This window comes from Idiotropiscis lumnitzeri, chromosome 6 (genome assembly GCF_059441095.1).
Source record: "Idiotropiscis lumnitzeri isolate Australia: NSW breed Sydney's pygmy pipehorse chromosome 6, RoL_Ilum_1.0, whole genome shotgun sequence".
Classification (NCBI taxonomy): Eukaryota; Metazoa; Chordata; class Actinopteri; order Syngnathiformes; family Syngnathidae; genus Idiotropiscis; species Idiotropiscis lumnitzeri.
The window spans coordinates 18274223-18289284 of NC_142396.1; the positions used below are offsets into that span (position 1 = coordinate 18274223).

The 15062-nt window shown below is 41.0% G+C and overlaps 1 protein-coding gene across 1 annotated transcript; it reads right to left on the reverse strand.

Moving 5' to 3' along the window:
* Positions 1–335: 335 nt before the first annotated feature.
* LOC148335483 (myosin heavy chain, fast skeletal muscle-like) lies at positions 336–12292 on the reverse strand. Its single transcript, XM_088299182.1, has 41 exons — positions 12263–12292; positions 12088–12120; positions 10901–11122; positions 10675–10818; positions 10418–10574; positions 10306–10333; positions 10126–10231; positions 9947–10039; positions 9797–9860; positions 9628–9726; positions 9439–9542; positions 9200–9338; positions 8960–9078; positions 8704–8853; positions 8438–8608; positions 8048–8351; positions 7667–7731; positions 7479–7566; positions 7221–7338; positions 7014–7137; positions 6741–6877; positions 6404–6659; positions 6082–6324; positions 5711–5887; positions 5495–5640; positions 5317–5407; positions 4846–5235; positions 4618–4744; positions 4414–4532; positions 4142–4338; positions 3774–3957; positions 3522–3687; positions 3300–3424; positions 2908–3216; positions 2621–2824; positions 2421–2546; positions 2156–2326; positions 1978–2082; positions 789–884; positions 552–683; positions 336–430 (listed from the first exon to the last, which is right to left on the reverse strand). The coding sequence occupies exons 3-41, from the start codon at positions 11105–11107 to the stop codon at positions 410–412; spliced, it is 5802 nt and encodes a 1933-aa protein (XP_088155308.1). The 5' UTR covers positions 11108–11122; positions 12088–12120; positions 12263–12292; the 3' UTR covers positions 336–409.
* Between the last annotated feature and the right edge of the window lie 2770 nt (positions 12293–15062).

Below are 15062 nucleotides of genomic sequence, written 5' to 3' on the forward strand. Positions count from 1 at the left end.
ATCCCACTCCCGCAGAAAAAAATCCTATTTTGGAGGTCAGCTACATTAATAATAATAATAATAATAAAAAGGTTTCACCCCAATCCCTTGATTAAAATTAAAGTTGACTCCTGAAAAAAAAGTCCTCGCAAAGCTGTTCATCACTCTTAGCATTTATGCTCAAGTTCAGACTTCCACTCCTCACCAGAACATCTTGTTACACTCTTGGTACTGGTAATATCCTTTTTTCCTTGTTTTTTTTTTTTCCTTGAAATAAAACGCTAAAGACACTCCCAGTAGGTACTGTAGTGAAAATAAACTGTCAGGCACACACGCACACAAAAAAAACAAAACACTAAGCATATTTCATTTATTGTGGTATATTTCACATCATATTATATGAGTTGAAACAAACCACTGAAGAATCTCTTCATTCAGCTGTATCCTTCCCCTGTAAGAAAATATAATCCTCAAAGTTAGAAATGAATTTGATATTGCGTGAGACAATAGGCGTATACAGTACTCTACTTGTCTAGTATAGACATGAGTCATGAGAATCTTTCAGTATTCACCTTGCCAGAGTCCCGGCTTTTGGCTCTTAGTTTGTTGACCTGTGACTCAGCAATGTCAGCACGCTCCTCAGCCTCTTCCAGCTCATGCTGGACCTTCCTGCACTTGGACAGGTGAGAATTGGCCTGCTCCTCCTAGAAGTTGGAAATACATTCAAATGTACAGGCCAAATTAATTAACAGTGTGCAATATTTTTTTTAATTTATTTTGCAGGTTATTATTTTCTTATACACTCTTACCGCTTCCTCAGCCTGCCTCTTGTAGGCCTTCACCTTGAGCTGCAATTTATCAACCAGATCCTGCAATCTGATGACATTTTTCTTGTCCTCTTCAGTCTGTGAAAAGAAAATCCGGTTTGAGTTGGGGCTGGGCGATAAACCGAAAATTTACCGTTACCGAAATTTATTACAATGACCGAAATCATTTTGCCCATGTCGGTAAATTCGGTTTTTAAAAAAAAAAGAGAAGCCTTTTCTGTCTGCGGCAATGTTCATGCCCCTTTAAGACGGCTACAGCGCGTGTAGTCACGTGACTCATCCCATCTGATCAAGAAAGAAAAAAGACACGTCGTAGCTGGCGATTCAAATCCAGAAGCTTTTTCACCACCCACAACACAACCATGCTATGCTGAAAGTTCAAAGTGAGAAGCAAGGGTCGACAAGTGACAACAGCCCATTAACGGAGGCGACGCCATACGAGAGAACGTCTCAGAGGTGGACGCGATAGCCTAGCACATAGCTAAAGATTTAGCTCCTCTAGTTACAGTGGCGCGCACAGGATTCAAACGCTTCATGAAAGCCGCATTTCCCGATATGGACAACATCGGGACGGGAGCTTAGACATGTTAAGCATTTTGCATCTACATCCGACTTGTGGTCGGGTCGCAACATGGATCCCTGATTGAGCATGACTGTGCATTACATAGATGACAAGTGGCGACTGCGCACCAGAGTACCCGAGACGGCACATTTTCCCGATGATGCACACTTGTTTATTTGGCTTGCATTGACATTTTCTTTCATTTTATTTAGCATTTTTTTATTTGCCATTATTTACATCATGAGAGCATCTTGGCGCAATCTATTTGCAGAAAAAGATTTTGCAAGAGTTACCCTTTTTCTTTGTGACATTGTTCAAGTCATGCAAAGCAAGCTATTTGGAATGTTTATACAAATGATTTTTGTACTTTTATTTTTCATTGAAAGTAATGTGTACCAGTTGGTCAATAATAAAAACAGTCAATATGCATTTCCTGCATTTATTTTGATTTTAGTCCACGGGGGGAATTTATCGTGCATTTATCGTTATCGAGGCAAAATTGCTAAATTTCTCGCGATATTGATTTGAGGTCATATTGCCCAGCCCTAGTTTGAGTACATCTAATTTGAGGTACATTTCTTTGACATATGCATGCTAAACTTTATTTACCTGGTAAGTGAGCTCCTTCACCCTCCTTTCATATTTTCGGACTCCTTTAACAGCATCGGCTCCACGTCTCTGCTCTGTCTCAATCTCTGTCTCAAGCTCACGCACCTGGGGATTTTTTTTTCAAATGTAACAGCCGTGCTTTTTATTTGCTTTTCGTCTTTTGACTTAATTGTCATACCCTAGACTCAAGTTTCTGAAGCTGCTTCTTGCCACCCTTCATGGCCAGGTTCTCAGCCTCATCCAGGCGATGTTGCAAGTCTTTGACAGCAACCTCCAGGTTCTTCTTCATCCTCTCCAGATGTGCGCTGGTGTCCTGTTCCTTCTTCAGCTCCTCAGCCATCATTGCAGCCTAGAAAAAAAAATGTTTTTTGTTTGTTTTTTTTTAATAGAAAACTCTTGAGAATCAATTAAGAAAAACACAAAGTTATGAAGAGAAAACACACGTCAGTAATGGCCTTCTTGGCTTTGTCCTCTGCATTCCTGGCTTCCTGAACTGTGTCATCGACTTCACTCTGGATCTGGACAAGGTCAGACTCAAGCTTCTTCTTTGTGTTAAGAAGGCTCGTGTTCTGAGAAAGAAAGATAATTGTCAGAAAAGACATATAAAATGTTCTTGCTTTGAGTCATAAAGAATATAATTTACCTGAGAGTGCAGGAGGCCAACACGTTCGCTGGCATCTACCAGCTCCTGCTCAGCAACCTTACGGCCTCTCTCTGTTTGTTCTAGAGCAGCCCTGAGTTCCTCGATTTCAGCCACCATGAGGCCATTCCTGCGGTCCACCATAGCAGCTTGTTCCTTCAGGTCATCCTGTGCTCTGACAGCATCATCCAGGTGCAGTTGTGCATCCTATTGAAAAATCAATGTGAATAAATGGCAACACAAAGGAACGCTGATGGCAGCGCAGGTTGGTGCTCATCACATTGCAATACCTTCAGCTGTGTTTGGACAATTCTCAGTTGCTTCTGAGATTCAGCAGCCTGTCGATTGGCGTGGCTCAGCTGAATCTCCATCTCGTTCAAGTCTCCCTCCATCTTCTTTTTGATTCTCAGGGCGTCATTCCTGCTCCTGACCTCGGAATCCAAAGTGCTCTGCATGGATTCGATCACCCTCTGACTATTCCTCTTAATCTGCTCCATCTCTTCATCTTTTTCTGCCAGTTTCCTGTCAACTTCTCCCTTGATCTGGTTGAGCTCCAACTGGACACGCAGGATCTTTGACTCTTCATGTTCCAGAGTTCCCTACATAATTGAGAATAAAATATAAAATCGTTGCACTCAGATTTTAAACATTGACTTGCATCGTCTGCATGAAGTTCCATCACCTCAGCCTCTTCAAGTGCTGTCTGGATTTCAGACTTCTCTGTCTCCACCTGTTTCTTGGACTTCTCAAGCTCATGGATACTCTTTCCTGTCTCTCCAATCTGTTCAGTCAGATCAGAGATCTCCTCTACAAAGAGACAAAGAGTGTCTCAAATTAAGAAAAGGCATTCTGTCCTCCACTAAATTTTTGCATGGAGAATGTCCGTGAACTGTGAAAAACTCACGCTGCAGATTCTTGTTTTCACGCTTCATGGTCTCCAGTTGATCCAGAGCTTCCTCATAAGAGTTCTTCATCTTGAAAAGCTCAGTGCCTAGAGAGCGAGCCTCCTTCTGAGCTCCCTCAAGCTCTGCCTGACCCTCCTCAAACTTTTGCTTCCATTCCGCCAACACCTAGTTGAACAATTTATATACAAAGTGGTCAATGCATATTTATTCGTCTTTTTGTATATCATGGGAGCACTTAGTATCAGTTGTACTTTGTCAAAGTTCCTCTGCTTTTTGTCAAGGTTGGCAGCAAGCCCATTGGCCCTCTCCACATCAATCATGAGGTCTTCCACTTCACTCTGGAGTCTCTGTTTGGTCTTTTCCAGAGAAGCACACTTGGAATTCACAGCCTCAATCTGTTCCTCTGCCTCCTGGAGGCGCTGTGCCAGCTTTTTCCTGTGTTGAAAAGTTTCTCGATGAAAAATTTTCAATCCAAAAATGGATTTTACACCATTTACCTCATCTTGCAACATGTAATTACATAGTGATCGGGTTACTGCAGGTTATCAAGAATGATATGAATAAATCATCAATGTCTAATGAAAATAAAAAGCCATCTGAAATTTCAAATCATACTCACTTGGCTTCCTCAAGCTCCTCAGTGCGCTGGATGGCATCAGTTTCATACTTAGTTCTCCACTGAGCCACCTCAGAGTTGGCCTTGGACATTCCACGCTGCAGCTCAGCCTTGGCCTCCTGCTCCTCCTCAAACTGCTCCCTCAGGAGATCACAGTCATGGCGGGCTGATTGCAGTCCATGGGCAAGAGCGTTCTTGGCCTGGTAAACCAAATATATTCCATGAGCACATTTCTTTCTTGTCACAAAATTGCTGTTGAGCCTAAAATTTCCTACCTTGACCTCCTCTTCAATGTGTCTCTTCAGTTCCTCAATCTGCTGGGTAAAGGCCTGTTTACCTCTGGTCAGCTGTGAGACAAGCGCTTCCTTTTCCTCAATTTGACGGCCAAATTCACCTTGTTTGAACATCACCGTGTAGCGTTAGTGTATGCTAATTTTTCACTTTTAAAAAACCAATGGAGTTTGGATGTTCATGCGTACCATTTTCTGTCAGAAGACGGGCTTTCTGTGCACCCAGGTCATTGAGCTGACGGAGATTCTCATCGTTCTTGGTCTTCAGTTCACTAAGTTGGTCCTCAAGAGTACGGCACATCTTTTCAAGATTTCCCTAGTAGTTTGAAAATATTATTAGTAATATTAAGCCACGTTTAAAATCAGATTCATTGATTTAATGCATATTGCCTATGGACTTAAGTGTAATGTATTCACCTTTGCTTTAGCAACAGCTTCCATGTTGCTGGAGAGATCATCAATCTCCATTTTGTATTCACTCTTTTCCTTCTCAAGCTTCTGCTTGACACGCTGGAGGTTGTCAATCTGCTCACCCAATTCAGCAACACTGTCAGCCTGCTTCTTGCGCAGAGCGGCAGCAGTGGCCTCATGCTGCAAGGTGGACTCCTCAAGATCACGCCGCAGCTTCTGGAACTCAGCCTCACGCTTTTTGTTCATCTCAATCTGAGCAGCAGTGGCACCACCCGCCTCTTCCAGCCTCTCACTGATCTCCTCAAGTTCCCTGGAGAGATCAGCTCTTTGCTTCTCAACCTTGGCGCGAGCAGCACGCTCAGCCTCAATTTCCTCCTCCAGTTCCTCAATACGCGCCTAGAAGGACATGTTACTGTTTCGCTTTCAAATTCACTCTGCATTTTTAAAATTGAGCATGTAACATGGGGGCTATCTTACCTGAAGTTCTTTGATCTTCTTTTGGAGCTGGGCACCCATTGACTGTTCGTCCTCAATCTTGCTAAGAAGCTGACTAATTTCAAAGTCCTTCCTGTGAAGATTTATTCATACTTAGTCATGTCTTGCTTTGAAAGTGATGGCTAATATTCCCTAAACATGCTTAGAAGAAAGCTTTTACTTCTTAAGTTTCTCATCAGACTGCTGTTTGTCGTTCTCAAGGTCCATGATGGATTCCTGAGCTAGTTTCAGGTCACCCTCAAGCTTTCTCTTGGCCCTCTCCAGGTCCATACGCAGTTTCTTCTCTTGTTCCAGAGAACCCTCAAGCTGCAGAGGAAAATTATTTAGTCATTATGACATCTTGTTTTTCTAGTGTAAATGACTTTTCATTACTTACGTCGTCCACTTGCTGCTCAAGCTTGGTCTTGGCCTTGGTCAGGGTGTTGACCTTATCTTCCTCAGCCTGCAGGTCATCAAGAGTCTGTTGATGAGCCTCCTGAAGGGCTTTCTTCTCCTTGGTTAACTTTGCAATGCTCTCATCTTGAGAAGCCATCTCCTCAGTCAGGTTCTTCACCTACAATTGAAACAAAGAATATTAGAGTTATTATTATTAATATTAAATCGGTGTACAAAATATTCAATTTTATTTTAATTACAGGAAGTGGAATTTAATTCAATGCAATTCAGAGAAATTGAACCTCATCAAGGCCTTGCAATAATATTTTTATGAAAGAGAGAGAGAGCGAGAGAGAGAGAGAGAGCACGCACCTTGTTTTCAGTGGCATGTTTCTCCTTCTCCACTTTGGCCAAGGTAAGCTCCAGGTCATCAATATCCTTCTTGAGCTCCGAACATTCATCCTCTAGTTTTCTCTTCTTTGCAGTAAGCTCAGCATTGATTTCCTCTTCATCCTCCAACCTCTCCGTTGTCTCCTTGAGTTTGGCTTCCAATTGGATCTTACTCTTGATCAGACCCTCACATCTCTCCTCAGCATCAGACAGATTCTCTGATTCCTGTTTCACATTGACCACACACATTTAGTCATACAATACATTGGTTCCAAACCAAATCTTTCTGGAGTTGGTCACTCACAGATGCAACTTGCAGCTGCAGATCATTCTTCTCCTGAAGAAGGGACACCATCTTCTCCTCAAGTTCCTTCTTCTTGCCAAGAGCAGCAGCCAAATCGGAGGTCATCTTTTCATAGTTTTCCTTCATCTGGGCCAGCTCTTTCTCCGTTTCAGCACTCTTCAGCAGAGGCTTGATCTTGTAGTACACCTTCATCCATGGCCAATGTTTGACGTTCATGAATGACCGCACATTATACTGGATGGTAAAGATGGCTTCCCTGTGTATGGACATTTTCAGTTATGCACAGTGCTTCTTTTTTTCGGGCAAATCCTCAGTGTTTTTACAATTGGTAACATGCCTCCTCTCCATCATCTTCACAAACTCCTTCCTCATGAGGTAACCACGGCAGAGGGCCTGAGTCATGGTAACGAGCGCTGCCAGCTTCTCATCTCTCATTTCCTCAAGGGTACCCAGAAGACCTGCTTTAAAGAACACCTAACCGGATTGAAAAAAAAAAGAAATGTCACAATCTTCTTAATAAAATAAAACACACAAGTGAATGGCTAAAAATCTTGAAAAACAAATTTGATACTTTCTGATATCAAACAATTTTTAGGCAAGTGTTGTTTACCTTGGTGTGACCAAATCTGTATTGGTCATGGTCAATATCAATTGACCCGAGCAGCTTCTCAGCAGCTTTCTTGTTGTCAATGAATTGGCCTTCAGGGATGACGCTGGCATTCAGCACCTTGTACCTTTTTATTGTGAAAGTCATTTGAGCCTTCACTAGGATTGATTTATATTGCTGATACAAAAATTTATATATTACTAATGATACCTCTGCTTGAAGTCACCATAGAGGATTCTGCTGGGGAAACCTTTCCTGCAAATTCTGATACCCTCAAGCACACCATTGCACCTAAGCTGGTGAATGACCAGGAAATTCGCCATCAGCCCTAAAAGTGGAACATTGCATGGTGGTTATTTGAACCGTGCCGTACCACAACTAGAGAGAGATTACATATTAATTTCTAATGTCATACATATTAACTTTGTATGACATTCTACTAAGATTTTCGCAGCATTTTTACATTACCTGGAGTCTTTGTCTCATTAGGAATCAGGCAACGCACAAAGTGAGGATGAGTGCTCCTCAAGTTGGTCATCAGTTTGCCCAAGTTCTCCTGTGAGTATCAAATAATGAATGTTAATATCATGTAATGTTGATACAATGCAACATGTGCAATGCAAAGTCACATTCATTTTTTGTAAAATAGAGCTTACCCTAAACTGTGAAGATACAGTCTGCATAGAACCACCCTTCTTCTTGCCTCCCTTTTTGCCAGCTTCTGCTCATCATTTTGGAAGGAGATGAGGCGTTAGAATCACATTTAATATTCATGTCATTTACTAGGTCTTTGGCATCGGGCCAAAAATGTCCCATTTCTTCCACAAATCTTTACTATTGGACAGTCCACACGTGTTTGTTGCTTTTACAAAATTTTAACCAATCTAAAATGTTGAAAATGGCTTGTACTCTTTGTACATAATTATATGATTGAACAGACATGTGGTTTTGGGGGGGGTCTTGAAACGTGCTGATTTTGGAGGTTCATGGATTTTTCCCGACGCCAGCGACATTTAACGTGTGTTTTATCAGCATACCCTCAGCAGCAGCCGGTGGATAAAGGAAAGACAGGAGTTTGACTGAAGACTTCTGGTAGAGCTGAACAACAGACTCATTCAATGGGTCCTTGTTCTTGTCCAGCCAGCCACTGATGTTGTAATCCACAGTCCCAGCATAATGCACCAGGGAGAAGTGGGCCTCAGCCTTGCCCTTTGTAGGCTTTGGCTTTTCAAATGCTTTGCATTTGCCAAGATGCTGATCATAAAGCTTGTTCTTGAATGATGTATCTGTGGCCTTGGGGAACATGCACTCCTCTTCAAGGATGGAGAAGATACCCATTGGCTTGAATAAATCGAAGAAGAAGCTTATTTGAGGTGATTCATTTTCATGTCGATAACCAAATCGGCGTCTGTGAATCAAATGCATACCTTTTCAATCAGCTCGATGCAGGCAGCCAAATCCATGCCAAAGTCAATGAACTCCCAGATGATGCCCTCCTTCTTGTACTCTTCTTGTTCCAGGACGAACATGTGGTGGTTGAAGAACTGTTGCAACTTCTCATTGGTGAAGTTGATGCACAGCTGCTCCATGCTGTTGTACTGTGTGCAAATCATTTATGACACCAGTCATTTACGACTTACTACAAGGACCATTGTCCTATAAATGTGTTTGTCTTCACTTGAATGAAGCTTACATCAAAGATTTCAAAGCCGGCAATATCCAGTACACCAATGAAAAACTGCCTTGACTGTTTAGTATCCAACATCTGGTTGATACGGATGACCATCCACAAGAACATCCTCTCATAGATGGACTTGGCCAGGGCTGGCACTGAGTTCAGCACCTTAAAAAAATACATAAATCCAGAGAGTCAGTACTATATTTAGAGCTGTCACGTGTTTTTTTTTAAACATTGTTATGATTTTTTTTTTTATTTTGATCAATGTTACCTGAGGTACAGTCTGTCCCTTGGTGACAAACTCATTTCCGACTTTTACTCTGGGATAGCAGAGAGCCTTCAGCATGTCAGCGGAGTTCAGACCCAACAAGTAGGCGACCTTGTCAGCATCTGAAATGTTTTGTAGAGTACAGTTTCCTATGTCATTTGTTCAGCAGAACAAATCGGATCAGCACCAACACCCCACACCTGAACATTTTCTGAATGACAGATTTGGACCATTTCCACATACCCTCATTGCCATCGGGCTCTGCCTGCTCCTCACGCTGCTTCTGCTTGAACTTCATGTTACCATGGTGAAGGACAGCACCTGTCATTTTGTAGATGCTCATCTTCTCCTCATTAGTGAAGCCCAGAATATCAATGGCATTCTGCGTGCAAAAAAAAAAAAAAGTTGTTCATGCAAAAGGTAAGATTCAAAACAGAAACGTAGTTGTAGGAGGCTGTCAGATGTTGCGTTTAGTCACTCACATCGGTGGCATCAAGCTCTTCTTTGTCATCAATGCTGGCCACAGTGATTTGCCCCTGACTGCACATAGGGAAGTCATAAGGGTTGGTTGTGATCAGTGACATTTCTGTGGGGGAAAAAAAAGAACTGTTGTCATTGAATGTTCAAGTATGTGTCCGTTGTGTTTTTGAAATGACGACATCAATCCATACCAATCAGCTCTGGTTTATGGTTGGTCATCATCTGGTAGAAGATGTGGTAGCCTCTCTCATCGGGAAGCTGGAATGTCACTCTGGATTTCTCCAGCAGATCTGAAATAATTTTATGGAATCAGTCTCTCACACTCGTGCTGCAGCCTAAGCATTTTCATAGTGCACTTACATGTCTCAATATCAGCACTGGCCAGTTTGCCGGTTGTGCCAAAATGAATTCGGATGAATTTACCCTGTTGCAAACGTACCAGTTTTGATTCGATTCATTCATTGCTGAAATGTACAAATAACTATGTTGTAGCAATTGCACTATACTTACAAAACGAGAAGAGTTGTCATTCCTCACAGTTTTGGCATTACCGTAGGCTTCCAGAAGAGGATTGGCGGCAATAATTTGATCCTCAAGTGACCCCTGTTGTCAAATGTAGAATTAAGATTAGCAAATAAATTCAATGTAACTTCTCAAAACAAATGCTATTCTTTTCTTAGTGAACATACCTGATACTTTCCCTGTTCCTTTTTCTTATCGCCACCAACTGAGATTGTGGCAAAGTACTGAATGACACGCTTGGTGTTCACAGTCTTTCCAGCACCAGATTCTCCACTGGGGAATAGAGACAAACTAGTGAAATTTTGTTTACAAGTGTTTCCTAGTTTACAAATGAAAATATAACTCACGTGATCAAGACAGACTGGTTCTCTCTGTCTGTTCAAACAGAAGTAAGAAATCAGTGATGTAGTATTTCTACAGCTGACTGCTCAAATAGTTCAGCTTCTTATTGCTACATACCAGTAAGCATGAATTGATATGCGTTGTCAGAGACGGAGAAGATGTGGGGTGGAGCCTCCATACGCTTCTTGCCTCGATAAGCAGACACAACTTCGGTATCGTACACTGGGAGCCACTTGTAGGGGTTCACAGTGGCGCAGAACAGCCCAGAGTAGGTCTGCGAGAGATGCAAAGAATAAATGCGTTAATTGTTGGTCTTAAAGGATTGCTCTTAGCCATGTCTACAATTGTGACACTCATTGAGCAAATTGTCTTACGTAGATCATCCATGCTGCATAACGCTCTTTGAGGTTATACAGCACAGAGGCTTCATTGAGATGGGTCATCATGGCCATGTCTTCAATTTTGTCGAACTTGGGAGGGTTCATTGGAGAGACGTCATCTTCTTTAACTGTCTTCTCCTAAAAGAAGACATGAGACGCTGTGAGAACTGAGAACTGATTTTTAGCACATGGGTTTAACATAAGAAGAGAAGATTCCAACCTCCTCAGTGTCCAAGACTTTGACGGTGACTTTGCCATTCTCTTTCTTGAGGATTGTTGCCTTCAAGTAGAGCTCCTTAGGGTCGACCACATAGCAGGCTGACTTGGCATCAAATGGTTTGCTCTGAGCCTCAATTCTCTCCTTCTCTGGTTTACGGAGGTATACGGAAGCTTTGCCATAAATGGCCATTTCTGCGTCGGTACTCATGGTGGTGGTTTATGTCTGTATGTGAATTACAATTTCAGTATGATTAATTTGTATCAAATACATATACTGTTGTTAATATTTTTTGACACAATTTTAAAACAAATAATTTCTTCTGGGGCGGCACGGTGGTCGACTGGTTAGCACGATGGCACAGTGCAGAGGTCGTGGGTTCGATTCTGGCTGCAGCTTTCCTGTGTGGAGTTTGCATGTTCACCCCGCGTCTGTGTTGGTTTTCTCTATGTACTCCGGTTTCCTCCCACATTGCAAAAACATGCATGGCAGGTTGATTGAATGCTCTAAATTGTCCCTCGGTATGAGTGTGAGCTCGGATCGGTGTTCGTCTATGAGTGCCCTGCGATTGGCTGGCAACCAGTTCAGGGTGTCCCCCGCCTCCTGCCTGAAAATAGCTGGGATAGGCTGCAGCATCCACCGCGACGGTACAGATGATGGATGGATGGATAATTTCTTCTCGTAAGTCATTGTATTGGTTGTTCTTGTTCTCCATGGATTCACATTCACCAATATATTGATACTAGATCTGCACACCGTGCAATCTATATTACTCTGAGTAGTTCCATTCCATACCACTGACCCCCATGAGGGTTGCGGGTGCTGGAGCCTATCCCAGGTAACTTCAGGCGAGAGGAACGGTACCGCCTGGACTGGTTGTTCATTGCAGAGCACATTTGAACAACCATCGACAAACAACCATTCACACTCACATTTTGGCAAATTTAGAGTCTTCAATGAACCTAACTTGTGTTTTTGCAATGTGGGTGAAGCAAACACACTTGCAAAAAAATCCACACAAGCAAGGGGAGTACATGTATCGCCACACAAAATACGGATATGAACCCACGACCTCTGAGGTGTAAGACATACATTATGTGTTAACCACGTGGCCACTGTGCTGCCACTCTGAATAAGTAACTTAATATTTGTAAGATAATCCATGCAAAGTAATTGAACAGTGTTCATACCGTGTCTCCTTTAAATAGTTGATTGTTTCAATCCTGTTGAAATCAAATGACATTTTTATTACTGTTCGTTCAGAATCTATCCTGAACTATATGTATTAAAAATTTATTATGTATGTTTCAAACAAGATATATGTTTAATTGTGCCCCAGCAGAAAGCAGTTTTACGAGTACTTACCTCACACTGGGGTCTTCAGGCTCCTCGACCACATACTGACTCAGCCCCCATGGTCTCCTTTTATACCAAGGGCTGTTTGCTTTTATGGCAAGAGTTAAATAGGGAACACCAACCAAATGTGTTGTGGCGAACTTTGAAAGCCAACATTGATGGAAACAGATTTTTTCTCACCAGTTCCAATTTATATGTTGTTCAGCAATCATCTTCTTTTTTGTCATTGTTATTCATTAACATAAAATGGAGAGTATTTCTTTGTCCTTGTTCTAATTTGATATAAACTTGAAGGCACAACAAACACAATTCAACGTGTCTTTGGCGCGCAATCTTTATTTTCGTCAAGACAGCTGTGGCTGCTTGTGGTTTATGACTGTGGTATGATTCCAACAATCTGGCTTTGCCACGTTCAAGTTTATTTTCTAAATTAATGCAAACGGGAACTCTTCAAATGAGAGCAAAACAAATCAAGATTTCATTTTTTTGTGGCAGTATTTACCAATTATATTCATTTTAACATTTCACTCTGTTCACTAACATTTTGCATGACCTAAAATTGCTGAAATGTCCAATTTTCAATAATCACTTGCTGGAGAAGTTGATGTATGGATGAAATTGCTATGCACTCGTCCCAAAATCATAAGATAATTAAAAAAAAATGAATACAAAAATAAAATAAATAAACGATTAAATTAAAGCGGTTCAATCATTCTGTCAAACATACACACAGCTCCATTACATTTCTAAAGATAGTTTTAAGCCACAATATGATGGCAATTTCCACGATTTCCTCACCATGACCTATAGTCTATGTTTAATACATTTTTTACTGAATATCTTTATGTAAACACTTTTTGCGGCTCCTGAATAAAATACATCTCAATATTTTGCCCTTTACATTTATTGGTAAAATAAGGCATGAACTTCAAAACATCTCTACAATAAAACAAATCTCGTTAAAAGACATAAATTATTTTGTATTCCAATAGTGTTGCAATGCACAATGTGTGAGCATTAAGAGTTCAACTAATCATGCAGGGTCCCTACACTTAAACATTTGTCGTCCTTTGTGTGACCATGCCTTGCTTCCAACGCAGTTGTTAAATTTGGGTCAGCTGCCAAATATGGCGTGGAGCACAGCTGATGCTTACATGACTTGAAACATCTGTCATAGCACCTACATCTTGTGTATCACATTTCCATCAAGGAAAACAAATTGGGGAAAGCCCCTGTTTAAAATGTAATTTAATGCTTAATTTCAGGTAGACTAGTGCCGTTGCCATGTATCAAACTCTATCTCTAACTCTTGGCAAGGAACTATGAATAACTTTTTTAAGGAATGAAAGGAAGAAGCATGAAAAGTTGCGTTTTATTTTACTATGTATATTTTTATTGTAATTTATTTTTTACTTTAAATGTATTACTAAACAAATGGAATTGCTATTATTTGAAACGACCGTATGTGTAACGGATATGTCTCTGGTATTCACACATATCATGCTATTAACACTTAAATCTGCAGACATAGCTGCATGTCCATTTTTGGCTTCACATATAACACAGCTTGTCGCAGTTGTTGAGCAAAGGCCTTTTGAAATGTCACACACGACTGAGATGATTTTGGATGGTGAAAAACACTAAATGTTTTTACATCATATCATCACTCACAAAGTCACTTTTCAGGGGCTTGTTTAGATTTTGTATCAGAAAAGGGAAATGTATCAATTTAGGATCAGAAGAAATCATTAACATTTGGAATTTTGTTGAGTGGATCAGAAAATGGAATGAGAGGATGAAGTTTGTGTTAACCTGAGTCACTATGAGGTAGATGACACAATGCTGATTACGCTTATCAGCTTGTTTAACATTTTGCTGTATTTTTCAGTAATCCATCTTCTATTTTGTGTCGACCGTCAACATTCCTGCTTGTTGCACTTGATGGCAGACTGAAAATAACAGACTGAAAATGACCCACTTGTCCTTGCAATTGTCAGAGTGTGGCTTGTTGTCTCCTGTTTTTAATAATAATAATAATAAAAATAATGATAATAATAATAAAAATAATTTAAAAAATGGAATACAAATAATAATAATAATAATAACAATAATAATAATTCATATTTATATTGCACCTTTGTGTAAAATTAAAAATAAAAACACGTGAACAAGTTGGTTGAGCCTTGCATCGATGTTCATGGAAGCACTTCAACTGAAGCCATAAAGGAGCCATTGCTGAAGGTGAATGGCAACTGCAGCAGAATGTATGGGAGAAAGTTTTCCAGGATCCAACCCAGCGTGGTAAACGACGAAAGCAGCGGCAGCTGGTCCCACCCAGTGCCGATCTTACCGCAGGTGAAAATCAAGGCAGTTTCTCCCTTTGGCCACGGTACGGTGATGCATCCCGGTTAAAGTAAGCCTTTTTTAACCCATTCAAATATTATTTAAGAAAGCCTTCCCGCATAAACATTTCCATTCAAACACAAAACTACTAAACAGTAAACCAGCAATAAAAACAAGACTTCGTTTTGAATTTGTTTTCTGAACAATCGACTCCCTTAAAGACATTAATATGATACTCTGGCTGTCCTGCATGTCATTCATAACCCCCAAATTAATAGACTGTCTTCCTCACCTGTGTGAACACAATGACGTATAGAGCAGTAAAGTTTGTCCTCAATGTGTCCGTCCCCTCAGCATCATGGTGGGTGCGCTACCCATCACTACAGTCTCTTGTCCAATGATGCTGAAGGTGTTTGACTGCTAGCAGCAGCAGTCGAAGTACAGGCCTTAATCCAAAAGAAAATCT

Coding starts and splice junctions, on each gene's coding strand:
- LOC148335483 (XM_088299182.1), bottom strand. CDS start 11,107: ATGAGTACCGACGCAGAAATGGCCATTTATGGCAAAGCTTCCGTATAC. Junction 3,958..4,141: donor GAGGAGCTTGAGGAAGCCAA/GTGAGTATGATT, acceptor TTTTCAACACAG/GAAAAAGCTGGCACAGCGCC. Junction 2,083..2,155: donor TTCAGAAACTTGAGTCTAGG/GTATGACAATTA, acceptor AAAAATCCCCAG/GTGCGTGAGCTTGAGACAGA.